This window comes from Moschus berezovskii, chromosome 16 (genome assembly GCF_049115385.1).
Source record: "Moschus berezovskii isolate FMDL1 chromosome 16, NW_MosBer_1.0, whole genome shotgun sequence".
Classification (NCBI taxonomy): Eukaryota; Metazoa; Chordata; class Mammalia; order Artiodactyla; family Moschidae; genus Moschus; species Moschus berezovskii.
This window is the reverse complement of record NC_142475.1, coordinates 5455255-5481603: the sequence shown is the minus strand read 5'-3', so window position 1 is coordinate 5481603 and position 26349 is coordinate 5455255. Positions and strand designations below refer to the sequence as shown.

The 26349-nt window shown below is 44.4% G+C and overlaps 1 protein-coding gene across 1 annotated transcript in view; it reads right to left on the bottom strand.

Annotated features, from left to right (window-relative positions):
• ATP6V0D2 (ATPase H+ transporting V0 subunit d2) overlaps positions 1–26349 on the bottom strand; it is a 52751-nt gene that overhangs the window by 11125 nt on the left and 15277 nt on the right. Inside the window, exons 3-4 of the mRNA XM_055432057.2 lie at positions 2454–2632; positions 1178–1257 (exon numbers count right to left, since the gene is read on the bottom strand). Of these exons, the coding sequence (XP_055288032.2) occupies positions 1178–1257; positions 2454–2632 (259 nt within the window). The remainder of the gene's footprint in view (positions 1–1177; positions 1258–2453; positions 2633–26349) is intronic.

Sequence of the window (26349 nt, the reverse complement as noted above, 5' to 3'; positions counted from 1 at the left end):
GGACAATACATGGGGAAGGCAGAGTCTAAGCTGTAGAGTCAAGCAGTCTGTGTTTGAGTCTCAATTCTATTACCTACTAGCTCACTGACTTCTACCAACTAAATTTACCTCTCCATGTTTTACTTTTCTAATTTGGGGAGTGGGGATGGCATGGAGTTGATTAAATGAACTAATGCCTACAAATGCTTAAAACAGTGGCTTCTGTTAGCTGTAGCTCAGGGATGCCTCCTCTAAGCCCGTAAGTCTTTTATAAAAGGGAAACTGCTGCAATGCAGTGCCTTGGAGAGGTTTCATATGTTTCAGCATAAGAAGCTGGATAGAGGGCACATCCATTCAGCTGCTCTGGGAGAGTGTCTAAAGATGCTGCGGTTGCATGGGTGACCATGGACAGCCCCTGTGACTCAGCCCACATCACACAGAGCGTCTCAGAGGGCGGCAGCGCGGTCCAGAGACACAGTCACGCTGCACAGGGTGGTGTCTGTGCTGTCGAGTCCACGGGTTGGTCATCCTGGTGTGCTGCACGCTGTCAGTAAATTAACATTGTGTGGGCAGGTTCACTGTGAAATTCACGGACTCTGTAACAGGGCTGAGGACACAGGGTTCACTGTGTACGCTGCTGCTTTTGAAATGCACTGACGTTGATCACCCCACTCATCTATCTACCTATCCATCCATCCATCCATCCAGTTGACACCTTTTATGTTCCAGGTGCCATGTAAGAGCTAAGGATACAGAGAAGAATGGGATCATCTCAAGAATCTTGCTGGATGGGAGAACTTGACATACATGTATTTAACTAGAAGACAGGTCAGGACTAAAAAGAGATTTGTTCCCATTATGCCTAAACTCATAATTCAGAAGTTGGTTAGCAAGAGCTAGTGCTAGCACTAAGTCGCTTTCCGTCATGTCTGACTCTGTGCGACCCCATGGACTGTAGCCCACCAGGCTCCTCTGTTAATGGGATTCTCCAGGCAGGAACTCCTGAGTGCTCCAGAGTGGGTTGCCGTTTCCCTCTCCAGGGGATCTTCCCAACCCAGGGATGGAACCTGGGTCTCCTGCTTTGCAGGCGTATTCTCTACCAGCTGAGCTGCTAGCAAGTAAGTAACATCTAATGAAGAACTCCGGTTACAATGTATTATGTAATAAAGAAGAACATCATATTTGGGGAAACAGTTACCTTGTACAGTTTGTTACGCAGGATTTCAATATTCAGTTCATCTAGAGCATTTTCAGATGTACAGTCTTGAAAGAACGGAGCTGAAAGCAGAAATTATCACAAAATAAATCAAAATAGGATTTTAAACTGTAGAAAATGTTTCGTGAATGTACCACCCTCTGCTCACCCCTAACTAGGACACTGAAGAGTGATGGGCAATTGACAGCCTCAATGAAGCTAACAATGACGGTGACGGGGGAGTGATTACTGAGGAAGCATTTGCTCTGTGCAAGCCGTCAGTAAACGCTGGATACACTTGAACACATTCAATCCTCAGAACCTTGAACTACTCACTTTATGGTTTCCGTTTTTGAAGTCCCGCCCCATATCAGCCAGCTGTATTCACCATTTGCAACCTTACTAAGTGACAAGCATGGAGCTGGATTAAAACTGCCCTAGTTTTTAAAACTCTGTGATAGGAAGAGAGCATTGTTTTCAGAATGAGTAAAACTGGAATGAAATGAATTGTCCCAGGTCCCTTGGTTGGGGCCACAGGGCCTGGCTTCATGCCTGTGGAACTGGGTTTTCAGACTCACCGGCTTTCAGCCAAGGGATGCTCCTGGAGCAACCGACACTTAATGATGATGCAATTACTTTTCTTCTTAAAGTTTGTTTTAAATGGCGACTATTAGGATGAATGATCAACAGTAAACTGCTATTATCTAGGTTTCCTGACAATGGAGATATAAAATGATTCCTTCAGCATTTTAAATGCTGCAACTATTCTCAGTGCCAAAGTATGATGACATTAACATTTATTTTATCACTGCTTCAGGTCATTTGACAGATACTCCTGACCATCTCAGAAAAAAATGGCATTCCCAAACTTCCTAAAACAAAGTGTTTCCCAGACACAGCCTTATACAGACAGAAAATGAAAATGAAAGGTAAGGAACTAATCACCTAAAACCCAGCTAGAAAATTTTTTGAAAAATTGCAAGTTTTATCATTTATTTGCTGTGATCAGGAGTGAAGCCCATGGGTTTGGAGGTTGGAAGGTGAGGCCTGGCCCTTCTCGGCTACCAATGGTCTGCATGGGATCTGGGGTGTATTACACCACTTGTCTTGATCTGAAAAAGGAGGGAGCTGGACCAGACGATTCTGCAATGTCCCCTCCCCTTCGAGGAATCTGTATAGTATGACCTGTGTTCACGGAGACAGCTGTGACTTGCAACTGCATTTTCTAATAATGTGGCAACACACACAAGTAGCAGCACGGTTACTTATGCACTCGTACCTAATGGTGTCTCGACCAGAATGGCAGTGAAGAGGTCAGAAGGTGTCTCTGCAATGTTGACTGCTTCCATTTCTGTGAAATGGCCCAGGGGGTGGCACTTCCCCAGAATGTCCCTCACAGGTTTGTTCTGCAGTGCGCCGTTCATCAGGAGAATCACGTTGTCTATCATGTAGCTGCACCTGGTGTGGGAGGAGGATCCATCGTTAGGGAAACGATGGCGTGAGGATAAGAAGCATCCCGCAGGTTAAATGAAAGCAGCACACACCGTTCTGGCACATGCTCGCTCACGAAGGAAACTGCATCTCCTTTTATTTTAAACTCTGGTGTATGAGAGATGTGGCTGGGGTAAAACACATGACTCCCAGAGGGAACTCTAGTTTGAAAAACCATATTCATAGTTATAATAACTGACCGGCGGAACCACGTAGAAGGTGACCTTACACATTAATTGTTGTATGTGGGGGTGGGGCTGGGGGCAGAGAGCCGCGAGGGTGTAACGTTGCTTGATTCCTCATGATGGACTGCGGACTGACAAAGTTGAGAAACACAGAACTGAAGGGTTTCTTTCTACTTTAAAAACTGACTGTTGAAATCTGTGATGAAGCCCCATCACTGAGGATTCAAAGCTTTAAATACTTAAAATAAAAAGGTATAAAATTAACATATTCATTTTAAAATTAAAGTGTTTTATTTATTGAAAATTAGACTGTTCCGGTCTTTTTCTCTTATGAGAGAGTGAGCTTTCTAGCCTCTTCCCCCTCCCAGAACCCCAAGAGTCCGTAGATTCACACTTTATGTGATTTCTTTCTTCAGTACAAAGCCCTGTATTGCAAGGATGCTTCAAACAGTGAGGTGGAGACGTAAGAGAGACACCGTCGCCTCCTTTGTCGAGAACGTAGCTTAAGGGAGGTACTGGACAAGGATCCACCGGGATGCCCTGCAGTTCAGCACAATGGCTGCGCAGAGACTGAGGGGTGGTGTGCGGCTTCAGAGCCGGGCGTTTAAACCCATCTGGGATCAGGCTGATGAGACGGTTGGATGGCATCACTGACTCGATGGACGTGAGTTTGAGTGAACTCCGGGAGCTGGTGATGGACAGGGAGGCCTGGCGTGCTGCAGTCCATGGGGTCGCAGAGAGTCAGACATGACTGAGCGACTGAACTGAACTGAACTAAACTGGGATCAGACTTCCCAGGGAGTGACTTCAGGCTGCAACCTGCAGAACAAGTAAGAGCTGTCCAAGCAAAAGCGGCTGGGAATGGGCGAAAGAGCGCTTCCAGGCAGAAGGGAGAACGCGTGGAAAGCCCCAGAGGCAGACAGCCAGGAACAAGGACATCCTTCTGCCTGAGGCTGAGTGCTGGAGGTGGGGCCCAGACCGAACAGGCGGGTCCTTAAGGACGAGATGAGAGATGAGGAACGTAGATTGAGGGCCCTGGGAGGCGCTGGGTGCCTTTAAGGACAGGGGAGGATTATCATCTACACAGAACAGGCATTAAACAGAAGAGGGAGACACACTTCAGTAAAATGCTTTTCAAAAGTTATCCTGCATTTTTATTTAACTATGATGATCACACTGTGATGATAATAGGTACTATTATTAATGAAATTTTACAGATGAGCAACTAGAGGCCCAGACAGGTAAAAAAATCTCAGCCACGCTGACACAGCTAACAAATGAGAGAGCCGTGCGTCAAACTCGGTCTGCTCCTGGAACCTTTCTCTGAACGCTCAGGTTATGTTGTGTTTAGTTGTCAAGGATGATGCATCGGTTTCTGGTTTTAACAGAAGCTGGAGCCATTTATTGAGATGAGAGCATTGGAGGAAGAGCAGGTTATAACAGGGGCAGGTTTTGGGCAGAGTGAGCTCAGAGGCCCGGGAGGAGACCCCAGGCAGGCTTCAGACAGATGAGTCCTGAGCACAGCGGTGGGGCAGAGGCGGTCAGGGGGCGGGGTGCAGCGTGGGGCGGGGGCCGGCTTAAAGGTAGAAGCCGGTGTCTCGGCGTGCTTGAGGTCACACCTTGGAGTGCACCTCAAGAGTTCTGTCCTGAGAACTCTGGGGAACCCCATCATTCAAGGCCCTGGACGGAACCTCATCAGGAATGACCAGACGGGAGGAAGAAAGCCACAGGAGGGAGTTCTAGGATGTTTTAGAAAGAAGATGTCAAAGGCCACCGGAAAATCAAGGTGAAGGGAAGTCGCTCAGTCATGTCTGACTCTTTGTGACCCCATGGACTATATAGCCCATCAGGCTCCTCTGTCCATGGTATTTTCCAGGCGAGAGTACCGGAGTGGGTGGCCAGTTCCTTCTCCAGAAGATCTTCCCAACCCAGGGATCGAACCCAGATCTCCCACATTGTAGGCAGACGCTTTACCCTCTGAACCACCAGGGAAAATCAAGGTGGACGCTGAAGCCAAGTGCTTTCAGGATGCAGCCACTGAGAGGCCCTCTAACACCAGAGCGAACACGTGTTCAGGGGGATCTGCTTGTGGAAGGGCAAGGGGAGAAGGCAGAAACCTGGCCACTGTGTGTTTAAAATGAGTGGGAAGGAAAGAGGTTTTGTTCATTTTGTTTTTTAAAAGAGTTCACACTACAGGGCAGCGGAAGGTAACTATATGGAGACCTAGGGGCTGAAGGAACTTTGGACTTCCAGTTTTGGTGTTTTTTCCTAAAGACAGGAGCGAAGAGAATGTGATTTAGAACTGAGGGGAAAGAGGCAGCGAGAGGCTGAGGTGGAAGAGACGGAAGAAGGGACAGCTAAGCGATGAGACACCGTCCTCAGGTTTGACAGCAACGGGACTCAACCACCGCACAGTTTAAGCTTGAAAATAAAACACCTTTCAGGACTTCCCCTGGTGGTCCAGTGGTTAAGAATCTGCCTTGCAATGCACAGGACGCCAGCTTCATCCCTGGTCAGAGAACCAAGATCCCACACGCGAAAGGGCAAGTAAGCTCACGCGCCTCAACTAGAGAGTCCGTGTGCTGGAAACTAGAGAGTCCACGCACTCTGGAGTCCCGCACAACCAGGGAGGCCCATGCACTGCAACAGAAGATCCCACAGGCCGCAACTAAGACCAGAGACAGCCAAAACAATAAATAAATATGAAAAACCCACATCCACCTTTCACTGGATGAAAACACACCGACCCACTCAGTAGCAGTCTCTGGAGTCTGGCTGCCTGGGTGATGGACTTCCTGGGCAAGCATGCATTTCCAGCAGGAAAATAGTCCCCTACATGGCACCTGAGCTTCTAAAAGTTATCCCCAGAAAAATTTTACCTAAAGAAGTTTAGAAGAAGGCACGTATCCCTTCACAAAATTGTGTAACTATAGTTTCTTCACGCCTTTCAAACAGCAGTGCCAAATTTAGACGTTATAGAATTGGAGAATCCTTTTTATCTCCTGAAAAGGATATTAAAATGTAAGTGCTTATTTAACTGTCCCTTTATGGCTCAGAAGCTATTACCTGAGAGGGGAATTGCCAGCACTTGCAATACTTTGGCCGCCTCATGAGACGAGTTGACTCACTGGAAAACACTCTGATGCTGGGAAAGGTTGGGGGCGGGAGGAGAAGGGGACAACAGAGAATGAAATGGCTGGATGGCATCAGCAACTCTGTGGACATGAGTTTGAGTGAACTCCAGGAGTTGGTGATGGACAGGGAGGCCTGGCGTGCTGTGATTCATGGGGTCGCAGAGTCGGACACGACTGAGCGACTGAACTGAACTGAACTGGATAATCTTAGCAGACTCCATATATTTAATTGTTCCCCACAGCACCCCTGTAATGTAAAAGCAGGGGAGCTGCCAACATTCCTGACCTGCAGAGGACTATTAGACCGATGCTGATGGGGGCAAACAAAGTCAGTGAGAATTCAGCCCACAGGTAACAGAACTCAAGCCCACGCCTGTACAGTGCATCTGGGAGTGTGCACGTGTGTGTGTGTCTGTGTGTGTATTGGGTGCTTTTTTTTAAGTTAACAGAGAGGCTAGGCCCCACATTGCAAAGAGGAAGGCATACGGAGATTGGATTGCTTTATTTCAACTCATTTAAGTGGCCTTGTTTTCAAGACGGGATAATAATGGCAGTTCTCACAGTTTTGTTCAGAAAATGAAGCGAGAACTCAAGACTGGACCACGGCAGGGGAGAGGCGTCTCTTCCCTCACCTCCATCACGCAGGCACCGGGTGCATAATGAGTGGAGGTTTGGGGTGGACGGGGATGATATACCCAGAAGATAGCTTGTTCTCTGCAGACTATGATCCTGATAACCTTCAGGGCCACGCCTCCAGTGGTTAGGAATGAAATCTCTAAATGGGTCACTTGAGTCATGTTTGCGTTTAAAGTCAGCTGGTTCAAACTCCTCATGTTTCAAATACTTGTGCTCATAAGTAGTAACAGAGCCAAGACCCGTGTCCACCCATTTGGGTCAGTGTTTCTCCCACTCATGGTCTAGACAGACATGCTCAATAAGCCCCTGAAACCGCAATACTTTGGCCACATCATGTGACGAGTTGACTCCCTGGAAAAGACTCTGATGCTGGGAAAGGTTGGGGGCGGGAGGAGAAGGGGACGACAGAGAATGAGATGGCTGGATGGCATCACCGACTCTGTGGACATGAGTTTGAGTGAACTCCGGGAGTTGGTGATGGACAGGGAGGCCTGGCGTGCTGTGATTCATGGGGTCGTGGGGAGTCGGACACGACTGAGAGACTGAACTGAACTGAACTGAAACGTTTTCTTCTGTAACTCTGACATCGGCACCTGTGAAAATCACGAAGTGAAGTGAAGTCAAAATCACTCAGTCGTGTCTGACTCTTTGCGACCCCAAGGACTATACAGTCTATGGAATTCTCCAGGCCAGAACACTGGAGTGGGTAGCCTTTCCCTTCTCCAGGGAAGTTTCCCAACCCAGGGATCAAACCTAGGTCTCCCACATTGCAGGAGGATTCTTTACCAGCTGAGCCACCAGGGAAGCGCGTGAATGAACCTAAAATTGTGAGAGTAGATGACACGATTTCAAAAGTTCAGGTTTTAGAAAGACTAATGTTTACGAATCCCAGCCTTTCTTGCTAACATGTGTCAGGCATTCCATGCAATACATGCGTGGTTCTAGTCAAGGCTCCCCACAAGTCAGTGCGTAAGGACCACTTCACACAGAGGAAACAGGCTGTGGGGGTTCCAAACCTTGTCCAAGGTCACACTGCTGGAGAGGGGCAGGCTTGGGACCCCACCGCCGAAGCCCGGCTCCATGCTGGATTTAGATAAAGCAGCTTCACCCAGAAGATATTTTAATATTTCCTTTTGGACTTAGCGCTGTTCTTTTTCCTTCTGCTCCCCAACCTATTTAAGGATCTCGAAGCTAACTAAATTAACTTTCCTATGATATAACTATCAAATTCTGGGCTAATATAATAGTTGCTAAATGGTCAGACACTAGACAGAGCCATAGTTCGGTGTTAGTGGAACTGGTCTATGGATAAAATTTTAAGTACTTAAGTGTCATTAGCAGCAGCTGAGAAATGACCATCATTCCCTAGGTACTCTGGCGCCAGACATTTAGGCAAAGAGAGAGAGCTCTTTTAAGAATATAGTTAGGAGAGGTTCAGAAAAAAGTGGTCACATCCTTTCTGAAGACACGTCTACTGAGATGGTAGGCACAGGGAAAAGCCAGAGGATTTTACAAATGCTTTAGGCTTCTCTGGTCGGATTTTGCTCTGAACGTATCATGCACCATTTGACCCCCCTGCCCAAACCACATTAATATTCAAGGTATATGAAAAGGAAAACATTCATCAATGGAGTGAAATGAGGGGAAGAAGAGATTTCAATAAACTTCTAGAAGATCTCAAACAAGTGGAATTTTATTGATGGCTTTAGAGAAAAAGAAGTCCCTGATCAGAAGGTACATGTGATAAAGCAGCAGCAGAATTGGGAAATTGCCATGAAAGGTATCAGGCCTGGACTGGTTCAGGAACGGTGACAATTGGTTCAAGGCTATAAGGCAAGGGGTCAGGGCAATTAACTACAATAATTTTCCAGGGACGTGACCTCCTAGGTGGGGTAAGGCAGCAGGTCTTAAGAGCGTTGCCATGGAACCACATGAAACAATTGCTGAAAATTATGCACTAGCTCATTTACTTTAAGTTGATACGTAAAAACTTTTATTGCAAGCTTAAATACTGCAAAGATATTTCTGGTATATCATAGATGTCAGTATTTAAAATGAAATCAGTCAAATTTGTTTTGTTAAATTTGATTTGTTAAATCAGTCAAATTAAATTATTCAGTGAAGTGTCTGGATACTCACCTGCTATAGGCTGATTTTTGTCCTAAAATTCATGTTGAATGAAATTCCAGCAGAACTATTCAAATCCTTAAAGGATGATGCCATCAAGGTTTTGCATTCATTATGTCAGCAAATCTGGAAGACCCGGCATTAGCCATGGACTGGAAAAGGTCAATCCTTATCCCACTTCCCAAGAAAGGTAGTACCAACGAATGTGCTAACCATCAGACAGTTGCACTCATCTCCCATGCTAGTAAGGTCATGGTTAAAATCTTGCATGCTAGGCTTCAGCATTATTTGAACCAAGAACTTCCAGATGTCCAGGCTGGGTTTAGAAAAGGAAAAGGAACTAGAGATCAAACCGCCAACATTCGCTGGATCATAGAGAAAGCAAGGGAATTTCAGAAAAACATCTATCTCTGTATCATAGACTACGCTAAAGCCTTTGACTGTGTGGCTCATGACACTGTGGAAAGCTCTAAAAGAGATGGAAATACCAGACCTCTTCCCTGTCTTCTGAGAAACCTGTGTGCAGGTCAAGAAGCAGCAGTTAGAACCCTGCATGGAACAACCGATTGGCTCCAGACTGAGACCTGTTTGCTTAACCTGTGCGCTGAGCACATCGTGGGAAATGCCGGGCTGGATGAGTTACAGGCTGGAACCAAGACGGGGGGGAAACACCATCAACCTCAGATATGCGGATGATACCACCCTAATGGCAGAAAGTGGAGAGGAACTAAAGAGCCTCTTGATGAGGGTGAAGGAGGAGAGTGGAAGAGCCGGCTTAAAGCTAAATATTAAGAAAACTAACACCATGGCATCTGACCCCATTTCGGCATGGCAAACAGAGGGGGAAAAGGTGAAAATAGTGACAGATTTCCTCTTCTTGGGCTCTAAAATCACTGTGGATGGTGACTGCAGCCATGAAATCAGAAGACGATTGCTTCTTGGCAGAAAAGCGATGATAAACCTAGACAGTGTGTTGAAAAGCAGGGACATTACTCTGCCGACAAAGGTCCATATAGTCAAGGCTATGGTCTTCCCAGTGGTCAAGTAAGGTTGTGAGAGCTGGACTGTAAAGAAGGCAGAGCACAAAAGAATTGATGCCCTTGAACTGTGGTGCTGGAGAAGACTCCTGAGAGTCCCCTGGACTACAAGGAGGTCCAACCAGTCAACCTCAAGGAAGACCAACCCCGAATAGTCACTGGAAAGATTGATGCTGAAGCTGAAGCTCTGGAAGTTTGGTCATCTGATGCCAACAGATGACTCATTGGAAAAGTCCCTGATGCTGGGAAAGACTGAGGGCAGGAGGAGAAGAGGGCGTCAGAGGATGAGATGGCTGGACGGCATCACCGATGCAATGAGCAGGAGCTTGGGCAAACTCCGGGAGACGGTGAGGGTCAGGGAGGCCGGGTGTGCTGCAGTCCACGGGGTCGCAAAGAGTCGGACACGACTGGGCGACTAAACAACCAAAAATTTCATGTTGAATCCCTAGCCCCAGTGTGATGGCATATGGATTTGGGGCCACTGGGGCTGTTAATTATGTTCAAGTGAGGTCCCAATGGTGCAGCTTGCATGATGGGGTTAGTGCCCTTCTAAGGACAGACACCTGGCACCTTGCTCTCCCTCCTTCTGCTGTGTGAGGACATGGTGAGGAAGAGAGCCTTCACCAGGGGACCAAATTGGACGGCACCTTACCTTCGGACTTCAGTGTCTCCAAAACTGTAAGAAATAAAGTCCAATTATTCAAGTCACCAAGTCTGTGCCACTTTGTTATAGAAACTCAAGCTCACTAAGACACCACCACTATTCAATTACAAATACATAAACAGAAATGATGTTGTTCTTTTTTTTTTTCTGGAAATGTTATTTCTACTCCAATTCTCTGATGAAATTTTACACTAATATAGCGTTTATGTCTTTATGTTGAAAGTCTTTTATGTCTCTCTATAACTCTCTATACATATAATTAAACACTAATTTTTCATTTCCTGTGATCACAGGCTTCAGATGTTAGAAGAGATTTTATGAGTTATTATTACTGTTACCACCATGTGGATACAACAATATGGAATAAATTTTTAAAGCTTTTTATCTTGAAATAATTATAGATTCTCTAGGAAGTTGCAAAATCGTACAGAGAGGTCCTCCGTCCTCTTGACCCCGTTTCCACCAGTGGGTACATCTTCACAGCTACAATGTTAGAATGAGACAATCGACGTTGATCCTCTGCATGCGTGTAGTTCTGTGTTACTTTATCCCATGCGTAGATCGGTGCAAGCCCACCACAGTCAAGGCACGGAACTCGCTTGTCATCTAAAGGCCTCCTGTGTGCCAGCCCTTCACTGTCACACCCTTTTCCCACCAACCGTCTCCTGTGCTGTGCCATCTTTAGCCACTCAGTCATGATTCTCTGTGACCCTGTGGACTGTAGCCCGCCAGGCTCCTCTGTCCATGGAACTCTCCAGGCAAGAATACTGGAGTGAGTTGCCATGCCCTCCTCCAGGGGATCTTCCCAACCCAGGGTTTGAACCCAAGTCTCTTGCATTGCAGGTGGATTCTTTACCATCTGAGCTACCTGGGAAGCCCATCTCTGAACCTCTGGCAAATACTAATTTATTCTTTCTATAACCTTGCCATTTTTGTGAATAATATTTAACAGGAATTATATATTATGTGCCATTTTGAGATTGGATATTTTAATTCAGCTTAATTCCCTTGAGATACATGTAATACATACAAGTTGTTGCCTGTAAATAATGTAAATATGGACAATTGTGTGTCAATTTTTATGTAGAAATAAATTTCAATTTATCTGGAATAATGTTTAGAAGTGCAATTTGAGTTGTATGGTAGAGTATGTTCAGTTTTTTTAGAAACTGCATAAATCTTATCTCTTAAAATTTCTCCTTGCCTTCCCTACTTATAACAGAACAGTCTTAAATATTTTCTCCATGTACAGTAAAGACCACGTCAAACATTAATTTTTGCTTCAACTGTCAACTATAATATAGAAAATCAAAAGGAGAAAGTCTACTGTATTTGCTCATGTTTTCCTCCTATTTTGTTGTTTTTTTCCTGTTGTTTCCAGATTCCTTCTTTGATCATTTCCTTTCTGTTTCAAGAATTTTGTTCAGCCATTCTTTCAGGGTAGGTCTATGGGCCACAGATTCTTAGTTTTCATTCTTCTGAGGCTGTTTTGAGTCATCCTTCATTCTTGAATGAGGCCTTCATTGTATACAGAATTCTGGGTTAACATTTCTTTCCCCTTAGCAATAAACAATGTTATAACCCTTCCTTCTGAACACCATGGTTTCTAATGAGAAATTCATCCCTGTTCACACAGCTTTCAGGCATTTTTGTGTTTGTCTTTCAGAAGTTTGACACATCTTGGCTTGGATTTCACTGGGTTCCTCTTATTTGGGGTTCGTTTAGTTCTTGAATCAGTGTTTTGCCAAATTCTGAGGGTTTTCAGTCATTGTTTCCCTGAGCAGTTTTTAACCCTTTCCTCTCTTCTCCTCTCCTTTGGGAATCCCTGCTGCTTTGCCTTGAGTCCAGGGCGTGATAGACGGTGGAGCCGGGGGAGTCTTAATCTTAAAGGGTGCGGAGGGAGAAGTTGGAAGCTTGAAATCCAGAAGCTTGGAGGAGGGCTCTGCCGCCACACCCCTCCAGTCACCCCTGCAGACGAGTTCTGCACCTCCACCTGCAAAGCAGAAGCCAGAGGAGCCACTGCCATCGCGTTCCATCAAAGGAGCCTGCTGGCAGCATAGCTTGTGACCGCCTGTGTCATCACGGGCACCCGGCTGAGGCAGTTTGCCGGACTCCTCCACCGAAAAGGCCCTGCCTCCGCCTCCCATATTGTCCTCTTCGGCAGTGAAGCATAGGAGAGGCGGGAAATACTGTACGCCCCCGAGGACGGAGCGCCTACACAAATCACTCTGCAAGGGAGACGTGTCTCTTCTCCCTCATTTATTAAGTTAGCCAACCACTTATTTAGACCAGGATGGTCTTAAAAATATTTATTGTATATTTTGGATGATAATTCAGTACAACTTCTTTTATTTCGCTGCTCAAATTGCTCCAGCTTTGGCCCCCTGGGAGCTCCTTTAACACGCCCCAAACCATTGCAGATTCTTTGGTTTTGTTTCATTTTTCACATCCGCATATTCTGGTGTTACAAGATAGTTCATCTTGTACATTTCTTGCTCCAGTCCTCAGACAGCTGTTTCTGCAAGGAATGTCGGTTTCCTTTGTGGGGGAATGGTTTTAGAAACCAAGGTCTAACAAAAGAGCTGAAAATATACCCATTAGACTTAGCAGCTAGAGTGGTTTTGAGGGCATGGTGCGGCCGGAAACAAGACTGAGGTGGGTTGAGAAATGAGAAGACAGGAGTGGAGACCACCCTTTTTTAAGAAGCTTGGCATCAAGGGGTGGGAAAGGGCAGAGTATCATTGTCTTCACACGACTTCTGTGCAGAGCAAATCAAATCACACACATGAAAACAGTTTGTAAATCATCAATTATAACAGTAAGAGGAGGCCAAGCTTTGAAACAGATAAGCCTAATTCTAGGCCCAGCTCTGTTACTTAAAAACCAGTTTAAAAAGAGCTCCACTTCCTCAGTCTCAATGGAACTGTTTCTTCAACTTGAGCTGCTGGCACCAGCATTAGTCACACATATGAAAACACTAGTAAGGTGCCTCCAGTAAAAAAGGAGAGTCACACACCCTTAGAGGAAGCTAACTCCCTGTGAACCGGACCTTGGGGGGAGAGGAGGAAAAAATTAGAAGCTGTTATACATGATATTCAGTGTAAAAATTTTGCAATGTTTATACTCTTTCATCAAGCCTGAGACTTGTGTATCTCTGTACTTTCACACTTAGTCCTAGCTAATAGAATCCTTTCTAAATTTACCTATTGCTCTTAGAAGACAAGGGATTAACCCCTGGTATGGCATGGAGATATTGGAGAAAGAAATGGCAACCCACTCCAGTGTTCTTGCCTAGAGAATCCCAGGGACGGGGGAGCCTGCTGGGCTGCCATCTATGGGGTCGCACAGAGTCGGACACGACGGAGCAACTTAGCAGCAGCAGCATGACATGGAGATATGAGGCTGAGGGCTACAGTCATCTGGGAGACAGAAGATCCACAGGACATAAACCAAGATACCTGTTGGGATATTGGCCCTCAGATCTGATTTAATACCTTTTACAAAATCTGTTACCAACCTGTTCTGCATCTTATAGCCCTAGAATTATCCTTGTGTGGTCATCGGTTCATATGCTGTCTCCGTTAAGATATCTGAACTTCAAAATGTTTAATGTTTTCTCTTTGGAAATGTAATCATTAATTTTAGAACATTCTGGTTAACTCGTCATAAATGATTGCTGCTTGTATGTATAAAAAAGCCTGAGCCCCTTAGTGAAGATGGAAGCTCTTCATGACTCAGAAACTCCCCTCTCCAGACACAGCTGGATAGGAAGTAACTTGGTGAACTCGGGGATGGGCAGTGGATTCATCATCTCAAAGCTCTGTGACTAAGGCTTGGCTTCATCACGGGAGGCACACCCTGATACCAAGAGTGATTCCTTCTCCCTAAGCGGCGGGGTCAGCATCCTTTCCTCTGCAACACATCAGAGGGTGCTCTCAGCGTCAACAGTTCTGCTCTGGGTGAGCAGGACTGCGGTATGTTTCCGGGACACGCTTGTACACATGGAAAACACAGGAAGAGGGACAGAAAATGCACAATTCATGCAAAGTGTGCGGGGAGGACGTGTGAAGCACATTCAGTTCAGTTCAGTTCAGTCGCTCAGTCGTGTCCGACCCTCCGCGACCCCATGGATCGCAGCAGCCAGGCCTCCCTGTCCATCACCAACTCCCGGGGTTCACCCAAACTCTTGTCCATCGAGTCGGTGATGCCGTCCAGCCACCTCGTCCTCTGTCGCCCCCGTCTCCCCCGGTGCACTTATTGATTCGCAGCGACACTCTTCAGTGAAGGGTGCCGACCCGCCTTACCAGGCCCGCCCGCTCTTTACCGTGACACAGAGCACGGGGCCGGGCTTCTCAGGCCGAAGAACCTGCCCGGAGACCCGGGCTCGACCCCCTGGAGGAGGGCATGGCGACAAGCTCCAGTGTTCCTGCCGGGAGAGTCCCATGGTCAGAGGGGCCTGGCGGGCGTCCGTGGGGTCACAAAGAGCGGACACGGCTGAAGCGATTTAACACGAAACAGACGATAAGGCCATGTAGGAAGCATTTTCCAGTGCGTTAATTTTCAAATGAAAGCTTTTCTTGACTGCAGTGATAAACGTTTCTGTGTTACCCAGATGTACTCAGTCCAATGCTAATCCCATATTTTCAGGTGGGGCAGCCCTGCATTCAGTCTGATTTGCTAAACAGGCTGTTGAGATTTAGAATCTATCCATTAATATTCTGTTCCTTCTTGAAACTGGAAATTTAGGGTAACATTTCTTACTCCCCTGAAGTTTCGCACTTTTTAAATAGAGGAAGTGAAAATTAAAGCAGTTTTTAAAAGCAATTCATTTTGCTGTCACGTGCATTTTCTTTTCTTCTAGGAAAATAAAATATTGAAAAACTATTCTGAAGTCAGCATTGCTGGAACAGCACATTTTGAACAAGAATCCTGATCACTATGCATTTCTCATACCCTCGGTAGCTCTGGAATCTTTAGCACTCTTCCCTAGTACTTAAGATTCTCGACAATGTTGGTCTAACCCATTTGTTTGGATTAAAAATTCTTCAAACTCATTCGTCCTTTTCTATATCAGTGTCTTGGTTCCTGCTCCTCTTTAGATGGAAAAAGTATCCATTCCCCACCAACTGCTAAATGCTGAAATCGTTCCCATCCTTTAAGGCCAATATTCAAATATTTATTTTAAGCTTTTAAAATATCTCTAGCTAGAAGTGATATCTTTCTTCTGTCTCTAAAGCTCTGTATTTATATTTATCTTGGTGTGAAGTTAATTTTCAGTATACATTGGCAGTAGCCATGGTGAACACAGGGAGGAGTTAGCTCATTCATACACGAATATTTATTATATGTCTAAGGAGCTGAGACCTGGATTCAGCATTAATTCTGTCACTATTCAACTGTGTAATCTTGGGTAAGTGATTTCACATGTTCATTTCAAATGTAATTATTTACAGATAATTCCTACTTTATTCCTTACAATATCCTTAGAGACTGTTCATTTTTTTGTGGCCTCCAAGAGGCCTGAACCATACTTGCCCAGAACAATAGCACAGAGATGATTTTTTTCAGATGACGAGTACGTTTCTTCCTATGTTCAGACAAGTATGTTAACTCTGATAGTCCCTGGGTAAAAAGGATGAAGGAGATATCTGGTACTTTTTCTAGGGATCATAGATGCTTATTCCTTGCTTTTCCTTTACTTTTCTATTGAGAAGAATAACATCAGCAAGATGGCTTCAACGCTGCCTCTTCCGTAGCAGTGTATGTAAATATTACAGAAATTGATAGGAAAACTCCAATGCGGTGACAATTCTTCTTGCCCATTGACAGGTAAACGTGCTGTGAGTGTCTGTTACAGGCTGTCCTCCATCTGGTCAAGAATACTGACTGGTGAATCTCATGTTTATTATATTTAAAACACCAGTCACACAGGTTTTGGAGAATCTTATTTCTTCAAATGAGGAAAGAACAAAAAGAAACAGCTGAGAAGACAGGGAGAGGAACAGAACATTCCAGAATTGTTGGAGTTTGAGAGTGCAATCTGCTGATAACTGTCGAAGTCTAGAACCTGCACAGGTACGGACAAAGCAATTTCACGTCTGGAAACCCCTCGTAAAGAAACGCTGGCAAGAGAAAGCAAGCATAATAGGTACAATGATTTCTACTGTAGTATTACTTGAAATAGCAAAGAAATAAACTATATGGACAAAACAGAAAACGGGATACAAGGTAAGCTTTAAAATAAGATAGATCTATGTGCACTTATCGGAGAAGGAAATGGCAACCCACTCCAGTGTTCTTGCCTGGAGAATCCCGGGGACGGGGGAGCCTAGTGGGCTGCCGTCTCTGGGGTCGCACAGAGTCGGACACGACTGAAGTGACTTAGCAGTAGCAGCAGCAGCATGTGCACTTATGAGCTTTCCATGCGGCTCAGTGGTAAGGAATCCGCCTGCCAATGCAGGAGACATGGGTTCGATCTCTGCGTCAAGAAGATTGATCCCCTGGAGAAGGAAATGGCAACCCACTAAAGTATTCTTGACTGGAAAGTCCCATAGACAGAGGAGCCTGGTGGGCTACAGTCCGTGGGGTCACAAAAGAGTCAAATACGACTTAGCCCCTAAACAACAACATTATGCACTTCTGTAGAAAATTCTTAATATCAATAGATTACATTAAAAAAAAGACAAATTGTAAACAATACATCATATAATTTAACTGTTCTAAAAAAATTAAAACCAGCTACGTATATTTTATATGTTAGTTTAGATATAAATATATGCATACATATAAACTTTTTTCACGTTGAAAGACATTTGAAAAGGCATACATAAAATTTACAAGTGCTTACTTCTGGGCTTTGGGAAATAGGTACGGAAGCATAGACTTAACTTATAAAACCTCTGTCCTGTATTTCTAAAAAGCCACCTCATAGGATTGTTGTGACAATTAAATTTAATGCATGAATAGTGACTGTAGGGCTTCCCAGGTGGTTCATTGGTAAAGAATCCTCCTGCCAATGCAGGAAACTTGGGTTCGATTCTTGGGTGGGAAAGATGTCCTGGAGAAGGAAATGGAAACATGTTCCAGTCTTCTTGCTGGAAAATCACATGGACAGGAGCCTGCCAGGCCATTCCATGGGCTTTCAGAGAGTCACATGTGACTTAGCAACTAGACAACAACAAGGTGACGGTAAAATTGTTGGTTTGCAGAAAGCACTAAATACATTTTTTAATAAAAACTATGTTTAAAAATACAGGTGCTTCATTTTAAATTTAAAAAATAAAATAAACAAGATAAAATACAACTAGGGCAGTGGTTATATGAATTAGTACCAGGATTATGGGACAGTCTCAGTTCAGTTCAGTTCAATCGCTCAGTCGTGTCCGACTCTCCGCAACCCCATGAATCACAGCACGCCAGGCCTCCCTGTCCATCACCAACTCCCGGAGTTCACTCAAACTCATGTCCACAGAGTCGGTGATGCCATCCAGCCATCTCACTCTCGGTCGTCCCCTTCTCCTCCCGCCCCCAACCTTTCCCAGCATCAGAGTCTTTTCCAGTGAGTCAACTCGTCACATGAGGTGGCCAAAGTATTGCAGTTTCAGCTTTAGCATCAGTCCCTCCAATGAACACCCAGGATTGATCTCCTTTAGAATGGACTGGTTGGATCTCCTTGCAGTCCAAGGGACTCTCAAGAGTCTTCTCCAGCACCACAGATCAAAAGCATCAATTCTTCGGCGATCAGCCTTCTTCACAGTCCAACTCTCACATCCATACATGACCACGGGAAAAACCATAGCCTTGACTAGACGGACCTTGGTTGGCAAAGTAATGTCTCTGCTTTTTAATATACTATCTAGGTTGGTCATAACTTTCCTTCCAAGGAGTAAGCGTCTTTTAATTTCATGGCTGCAATCAGCATCCGCAGTGATTTTGGAGCCCCAAAACTAAAGTCTGACACTGTTTCCACTGTTTTTCCATCTATTTTCCATGAAGTGATGGGACCAGATGCCATGATCTTTGTTTTCTGAATGTTGAGCTTCAGGTCGACCTTTTCACTCTCCTCTTTCACTTTCATCAAGAGGCTTTTGAGTTCCTCTTCACTTTCTGCCATAAGAGTGGTGTCATCTGCATATCTGAGGTTGTTGATATTTCTCCCAGCAATCTTGATTCCAGCTTGTGCTTCTTCCAGCCCAGCGTTCCTCATGATGTACTCTGCATATAAGTTAAATAAGCAGGGTGACAACATACAGCCTTGACGTACTCCTTTTCCTATTTGGAACCAGTCTGTTGTTCCATGTACAGTTCTGACTGTTGCTTCCTGACCTGCATACAGGTTTCTCAAGAGGCAGGTCAGGTGGTCTGGTATTCCCATCTCTTTCAGAATTTCCCACAGTTTATTGTGATCTACACAGTCAAACGGAGAAGGCAATGGCAAGCCACTCCAGTACTGTTGCCTAGAAAATCCCATGGATGGAGGAGCCTGGTAGGCTGCATGCAGTCCGTGGGGTCGCTAAGGGTCGGACACGACTGAGCGACTTCACTTTCAGTTTTCACTTTCACACATTGGAGAAGAAAATGGCACCCCACTCCACTGTTCTTGCCTGGAGAATCCCAGGGACGGGGGAGCCTGGTGGGCTTCCGTCTATGGGGTCACACAGAGTAGGACACGACTGAAGTGACTTAGCAGCAGCAGCAGCACACAGTCAAAGGCTTTGGCATAGTCAATGAAGCAGAAATAGGTGGTTTTCTGGAACTCTCTCCCTTTCTCCATGATCCAACGGATGTTGGCAATTTGATCTCTGGTGCCTCTGCCTTTCTAAAACCTGCTTGAAGTCTTATTAAACAATTGCTGGGGACGGAGCAGAGATTTGGAAAAAGGGTTATGGGGATCAATCGCGCCCCCTGGTGGTTGACTGCCGCCCAGCCAGAATGTTGATGAAACAAAGGAAACAATGCATCTACCTTGATTTCTCACTCTGGGGAGAAGGGTTGTAGCATCCTAAGGTGTTTTACGCCCATGACCTTAGCATCCTTAGTCCTCAGACGCTACTTTTGCTGTCATCAGTTAAGTGGCATGGGCAATCCAGCAGCACTACTGGTTAAGGTTATGTTTCTGCTCTCTCCGCTAGATTCTTCCCTCCTGGCCACATACAAACAGGGTCCCATCCTTCCAACCTCAGTCTCAGCATTACCTCCTTTATGCAACCTTTTCTCACTTTCACTGGTGATAAGACCCTAATGTGTAAAGTTAACTGTATTAAGCAAAAGTATGTAGATACACTGTGTGTGTGGATTTATTTATATATTATATACGTGTATACTTTTCAGTGAGCTTCCCCGATGGTGCTAGTGGTAAAAAATCCACCTGTCAATGCAGGAGACGCAAGAGACACGGGTTCCATCCTTGGGTTGGGGAGATCCCCTGGAGGAGGCCACAGCAACCCACTCTAGCACTCTTGCCTGGAGAATCCCATGGACAGAGGAGCCTGGCAGGCTACAGTCCATGGGGTCGCAAGAGCTGGGCACAACTTAGTTACTAAACCATCACCATGCTTGGTTTAATTCTCTGCTGCTGGTCTCTTGGAATTACTGTTTTTTAACAAGGGCCATATATTTTCATTTCACCGGGCCTCATGAAACACATAACTTTCAATTAACACTTAGACTCTATATGATATATGTGTTCTCAGTTAAACTTGCAACTCTATTGTATATAAATAATTATTATTTTGGATGAGGAAAAGACTTTGACTGACTAAGGAATTTTTTCAGGGCCCCACAGCTGGTGTATTGTAGACTCAGAGCCTGTCTACTTGCTGTAAGAATTTCTCATGTACATCAGGGTCACCAGAGGGCCTTCTGAAAGTGTAGATTCCTAAATTGCAGTCCAGAGCTTACTAGAACCTGATTTTTAGAGGCATGGTCTTGGAATCTGAGCCTTAAGTAACTCTTCCACTTGCTTAGAGAAGCAAGTCGGTATTCAATTCATCTCCAGTCTCAGAACCTAGCATAGGCCTTCACTCATAGCAGTCACTTAATAAAGGTCATGCTGATTAATTAGGCTTCCACTGTGACACAGCTGGTAAAGAATCTGCCTGCAATGCAGGAGGCCTGGGTTTGGTCCCTGGGTTGGGAAGGTCCCCTGGAAAAGGGAAAGGCTCACCACTCCAGGATTCTGGTCTGGAGGACTCTCAAAGAGTTGGACTCCACAGAGTGACTTTTAGTCAGTCACTCACGCTGATTAAGTATCATTCAGCTACAGAAAGACCAAGTGTAAATTTTGTGGAAGAGCACCAGTGTTTTCAATTCCAGCACTTGGAGAATTTCACAGAAAGAAGGTCTCATCAGCAGCTGGACTAGGGACATTTTTGCTTCCCATTGAACATTCACATAGAATCTCTGGATATAAAACCTTTAAGATGGTGCAATCTGTAAGGTTTCAGAAGACCTTTTCTGGCCAAAAAGTCAAAATCACAAATACACAGTGTTGTCAACTGGATATTATTCAACCTGATATTTTTTACTGGGAATTTGATTCTCTTTTTTTTTTTTATTTAAAAACAGCTCCATCCGCTCCTCTGGAGTCATGTCCAGGGGTTCATAGACACCGTCCTCCATGGCAGCTAGGAAGGCCCGCAGGGAGTCCGGGGCGGTCCCAACGGTCAGCCCGGATCCGCGTTGGCCCGTGGGCTCACCTGAGCCCGCTCAAATGCCCCGGGAGCCACCGCTGCCTCCTCAGCGCCAGTCCTCAGCGCTGAAAAGACTCTCGGGAATTTGATTCTTGAAATCAGACTTTAACAAATTAAATACTTTGCAGACTTGGAGGTCAGGAAGAAATAAAACACATCGAGAATGTTCATGACCAGATGGAAGCCTATACAATCATTTAAAAATACTAGAAGAAAACTTTTGACATGAAAAAATTCTGGTAATAGATATTAAAGATTAAATTATTTCACAGAGTGATCTTAATTCTTTTAAAATGTATGAGTATAAAAACATGTCAAATCATGGTGAGGCTAAGGATAATTTATGAATTTAATGTAACTTAAATAGGCTTCTTATTCTTTTTGATTAGAAACAAAACAAAACTCTTTTATCTTATTTGCAAACGCTTCTCTCCCTTCGCTTAGGATTCCAGGAATCATTGATTGCTTTCTCTCACTCACTGCATAATGAGTCAAGATGCTAAATTCGGTCAGGTCTACCTATCAAATGCATCTAACACTGTCTTCTCCTTCCTATCTCTACTACCGATATTTTCAGTGTAAACGTTTAAAATAGCTCCCTCTATAGTTTCTCTGTTTCACGTATCATTTCTTCAATGCACCTTTCACAATACCAGCAGAATCATCTTCCTAAAATATGTAGCAGATCATTCCCCCTCACTTTTCAAGACAATGAGAACTGAAAAGTAAAAACAAACAAGAAAAAGTAGAATCTTTGAAATGCTATTTGGAAAACCCAATGTCACATCGGAGAAGGAAATGGCAACCCACTCCAGTACTCTTGCCTGGAAAATTCCATGGATGGAAAAGCCTGGTGGGCTATAATCCTTGGGATCGCTAAGAGTCAGACATGACTGAGCGACTTCACTTTCTTTCTTTCTACAGTTCCTTTCGCAGAGGGAAATGGCAACCCACTCCAATGTTCTTGCCTGGAGAATCCCATGGACGGGAGGGCCTGGTGGGCTGCAGCCTGTGGGGTTGCAAAGAGTTGGAGACGACTAAGCAACTAACACCACACACACACAATGTCACATCTTAGGGTCTCTATTACTTACTAACAAAAAGCACGTGGGTGTTTGAAGCATGGAGTGGTAGCACCCTTCCTGAAAAGCTTCCCTCGACTGGCTGTTGCTGATGGAGACAGGTGAAGTCCTGCATCAGGCCAGCCTCTTGTCTCGTTCCCCAATCACGCTCCTGCTCTTGCCTGGGCTCCAGCCATGCCTGAGATGACTCGTCACCTCCAGGTATACAATCTTCCCATGTCTCACTTCTGCAATGTAGTCTTTCAATCTGATGCCCACTTGAAATACTGGTTCAAATTCTACCTTCTCTGCAAAATCTTTAAAAATCAGGATTAGTCATTTCACCCTCCAGCTTCCTCCAGTTGAACATTCAAGTCTCTATTACAGCTGTCACGTAATTCTGTCATCTTTTCACCCTTTGTGGACACATCTACCTGCTCCATTAGAATGTGAGTTCTCACTGACTCAGAATTATGTTATTTATGTTTCGACTAACAAGTGATGGGGTGACCAAGTTTATGATCCAGTTTATGGAGGACTCTGGTAAAGAATCTTTCTGCAATGCAGGAGACCCCAGTTCAATTTCTGGGTTGGGCAGATCTCCTGGAGAAGGGATAGGCTACCTACTCCAGTATTCTTGCCTGGAGTATTCCATGGACTGTATGGTCCATGGGGTCGCAAAGAGTCAGACATGACTGAGCAACTTTCACTTCTTCATTTTAGCACCAAAAGACCTGATTCTGAGAAACTTTTTAGGGCGAACCAAACTGTACAGCCCCCTAAAGTACAACACAATGCAAAACCTGTAAAGGGTTATAAAGTGTCACTGAGATAGTCAAGAACTTTTGATTAGCTTTTATAAATGAATCTCTAAAGATTTCTTCACTGTGTGGATCTTAACCTATGATTCTTGGTTGATGTTACTGTGAAGTATTGAAGATTATATTTCCTTGGTTATACTACGTTGAAAAAATTTATTTTAAAATATTAATAAAACGTAAAGCTTAAAAAATTAAATTAGTATTTTGAATATTAAAATATTTTAATCATAGAGCTAACATCAAAAGATAGAAGTTGAAATTCTGCTGGAAAGTGTTGAGTAAGAGGGAAGAAAAACAAAAGAATCCAAGCCTATATTACGTAGTCTCTTCATTAAAATGCTATAGGATTCACTCCTTTGTTTCACAGCACTGTGTATAATTATAGTACACAAAACCTCCAGATCTTCCTGCAATAAGCACTTAAAAATATCCATTCCAGATTTTCAAAACAAGTTTCACATGTACGGTAATTATATCATACAAATGTACAGTTCTTGTACATTCATATTGTATTTATCATACCAATTTAAATATAGACCGTTTCTATTAGGGTTGGCTTAATCATTTTCATAATGATACCCTGGGAATTTCCTAGTAGAGCAGGAAGTTAGCCTACTTGATGGGAGTTCACAGGTGCTAGACAGACCCTTGACTTTGCAATATGTTCTAAAAGAGAAGTAAGAAAAACAGTTTAAGAACAACTTTGGAAAGACTGATGCTAAAGCTGAAACTGCAATACTTTGGCCACCTCATGCGATGAGTTGACTCACTGGAAAAGACTCTGATGCTGGGAAAGGTTGGGAGCGGGAGGAGAAGGGGACGACAGAGAATGAGATGGCTGGATGGCATCACTGACTCTGGACATGAGTTTTAGTGAACTCCGGGAGTTGGTGATGGACAGGGAGGCCTGGCGTGCTGTGATTCATGGGGTCGCGGAGAGTCGGACACGACTGAGTGACTGAACAGGACACTTGTCCTGCGCACACACACCTTTTGGTAACATATCTCCAGGCACTAAAGGAGATCAGTCCTGGGTGTTCACTGGAAGGACTGATGTTGAAGCTGAAACGCCAATACTTTGGCCACCTGATGCGAAGAGCTGACACACTGGAAAAGACTCTGATGCTGGGAAAGATTGAAGGCAGGAGGAGAAGGGGACGACAGAGGATGAGATGGTTGGATGGCATCACTGACTCTATGGACATGGGTTTGGGTGGACTCTGGGAGTTGGTGATGGACAGGGAGGCCTGGCATGCTGCAGTCCATGGGGTCACAAAGAGTCAGACACAACTGAGCGACTGAACTGAACTGAACTCCAGGCACTGGTGGATGCTGGCAGGTCACATGAATGGTGGGACAAACCATGGACTGAGATTCAGAAGACCTAGGCTTCGGTGTGATTCCTTTGGTCTCTGACAAGGAGATAACGCTATTCATTGTAATTAACTGTGGCTAAAGACTCATGAGAATAATTGTGAAAGTGACTTCCAAGTCATAAGGTTGGGGCACCATAATGGGACATTTTCAATTAAGGGTGCCTATCTGAATAACCCGGGTGCCTTCCAAAATACAGGTGAGCCCCACTCCCAGGTCAACTAGGTCAGAATCTCCTGGGATAGGGATCAGAAATATACTTCTATTCTAAAGGTCCGCAGATACTTCTGATTTTCTTGCCTTTTGACAAACTATGGAGTGAGTGCAAGACCATCAGCTTTCTAGAATGATGGACCCACACCAAATGCTCTCCAAATCTCGTAATGATGCTCTGACTTTGAAATATACATTGATTCATTAAGCCTCCGCGTCTCTAATTTGAAAACTGGAGATATAAACACTTCTTTGCATGCTTCTGGTGCAAAGATGTAGGCAAAACATCTAGGTCTGATGCCTGATAAGAAACCTAAACATCTGGGGTCTGATAAGTCACTTAAATACCTGCAGATCATAAGACAGAAGGGAGCATTGGAGACCGTGGCTAACTGGGGAATGCAAGCCTTAATGAAACACAGTTTTTAATATTACTGTAAACACTACCCTGGTCACAAGAATACTGGAGTGGGTTGTCATTCTATAGGAATGACATCTGATTTTTAGCCCTAACATACCATTCAGTAAATAACCAATCCTCAAGTACCATATATGAATTAAATATAAGATATAAAATCCTGAATTGTCTGAAAGTATGTTTCTATATGCAGGTGTAGGATGCTGCTGGATACAGGATTATATATTGATTCAATAAATATTCAGTGTTCATTATTTACTAATGAGTCCAGACAGAGATCCTTAAAAGAACTAGTTCAGAGTTCACTGCCAAGAGAGAGAAAGAGAGAGAGGAAGACGATGAATTAAAACACGTCCATTACTAACGATACTAACACTGCCAAAACTAGGCTTCCGCGTCCATTTTTGCATTAACATTCCACCCAGGCATCTGTGACCATCTCTACATGCTTATACAAAGTTTTCAAATATCACTAATGACTAGAAATATTTGGAATTTTAAGTAATTATTTTTAGAAGCAGTATATTTTAACTAGATCGATATGATAGTTTGTTGTGAAATAAGAAGGCTTGCTGAATTAATCTAAGGTTCTTTCCAGGTTTACGATTCCATAGTTAGAAAACAATCAATCACAGAATCATCACAAAAGAGGAACCACTGGCCAAATGACTCAGAGTCACTCTTAGAGCATTTCTTAACATACGTGGGGAAAATTTCCGTCATGTGAGATCGTCTCTCAACCTAAAAAGTACAAAACCTGGCCGCTTTCAGATTCAGTTAAAATCGGACGTGCCCTCTGTCTTCATCTTAGGTCTGCTTTTCCTCACTCATCTAAAGTCTGAGCAAAATAATTCTGCAAAGCCTACTGCTAACATTATTTCAAGTCACTTTTTAGTGGTTTGGGCAAGTTCCTGCTCTTAAGTTTTCATTTCCTCGTCCTTAAAACTGTGATGACCAGAACCGAGTAAGACTTTTCTCTGAAGACTCCATAATCGGACTGGAATTTTCTTCCCTAGCCTCCCTTCCCCATTCTGCTCCTCTTTCTGCACAGCCTGCTCCAGCCAAAACCGACCGGTTATTACTCAGCGTCCTTCCCATCCGCACGCTTCAACCTCAGCCTTCTCCGGAATCTCCAGTTTCTAATCCATCTCCAGCCTTGGCAACAATGTCGGCCCTTCTGGGAAACCTTTCCAGAATCTTTCTCAAAGAAAATGCTTGGGCTTTTGACTGAGTCAGACCCAGGTGCATATCTGATCTCCATTCTCACTAGTTGTTTATTGGAGGATTCTTTTAAAACGTCAGCATCTATATCTTGTCTACAAA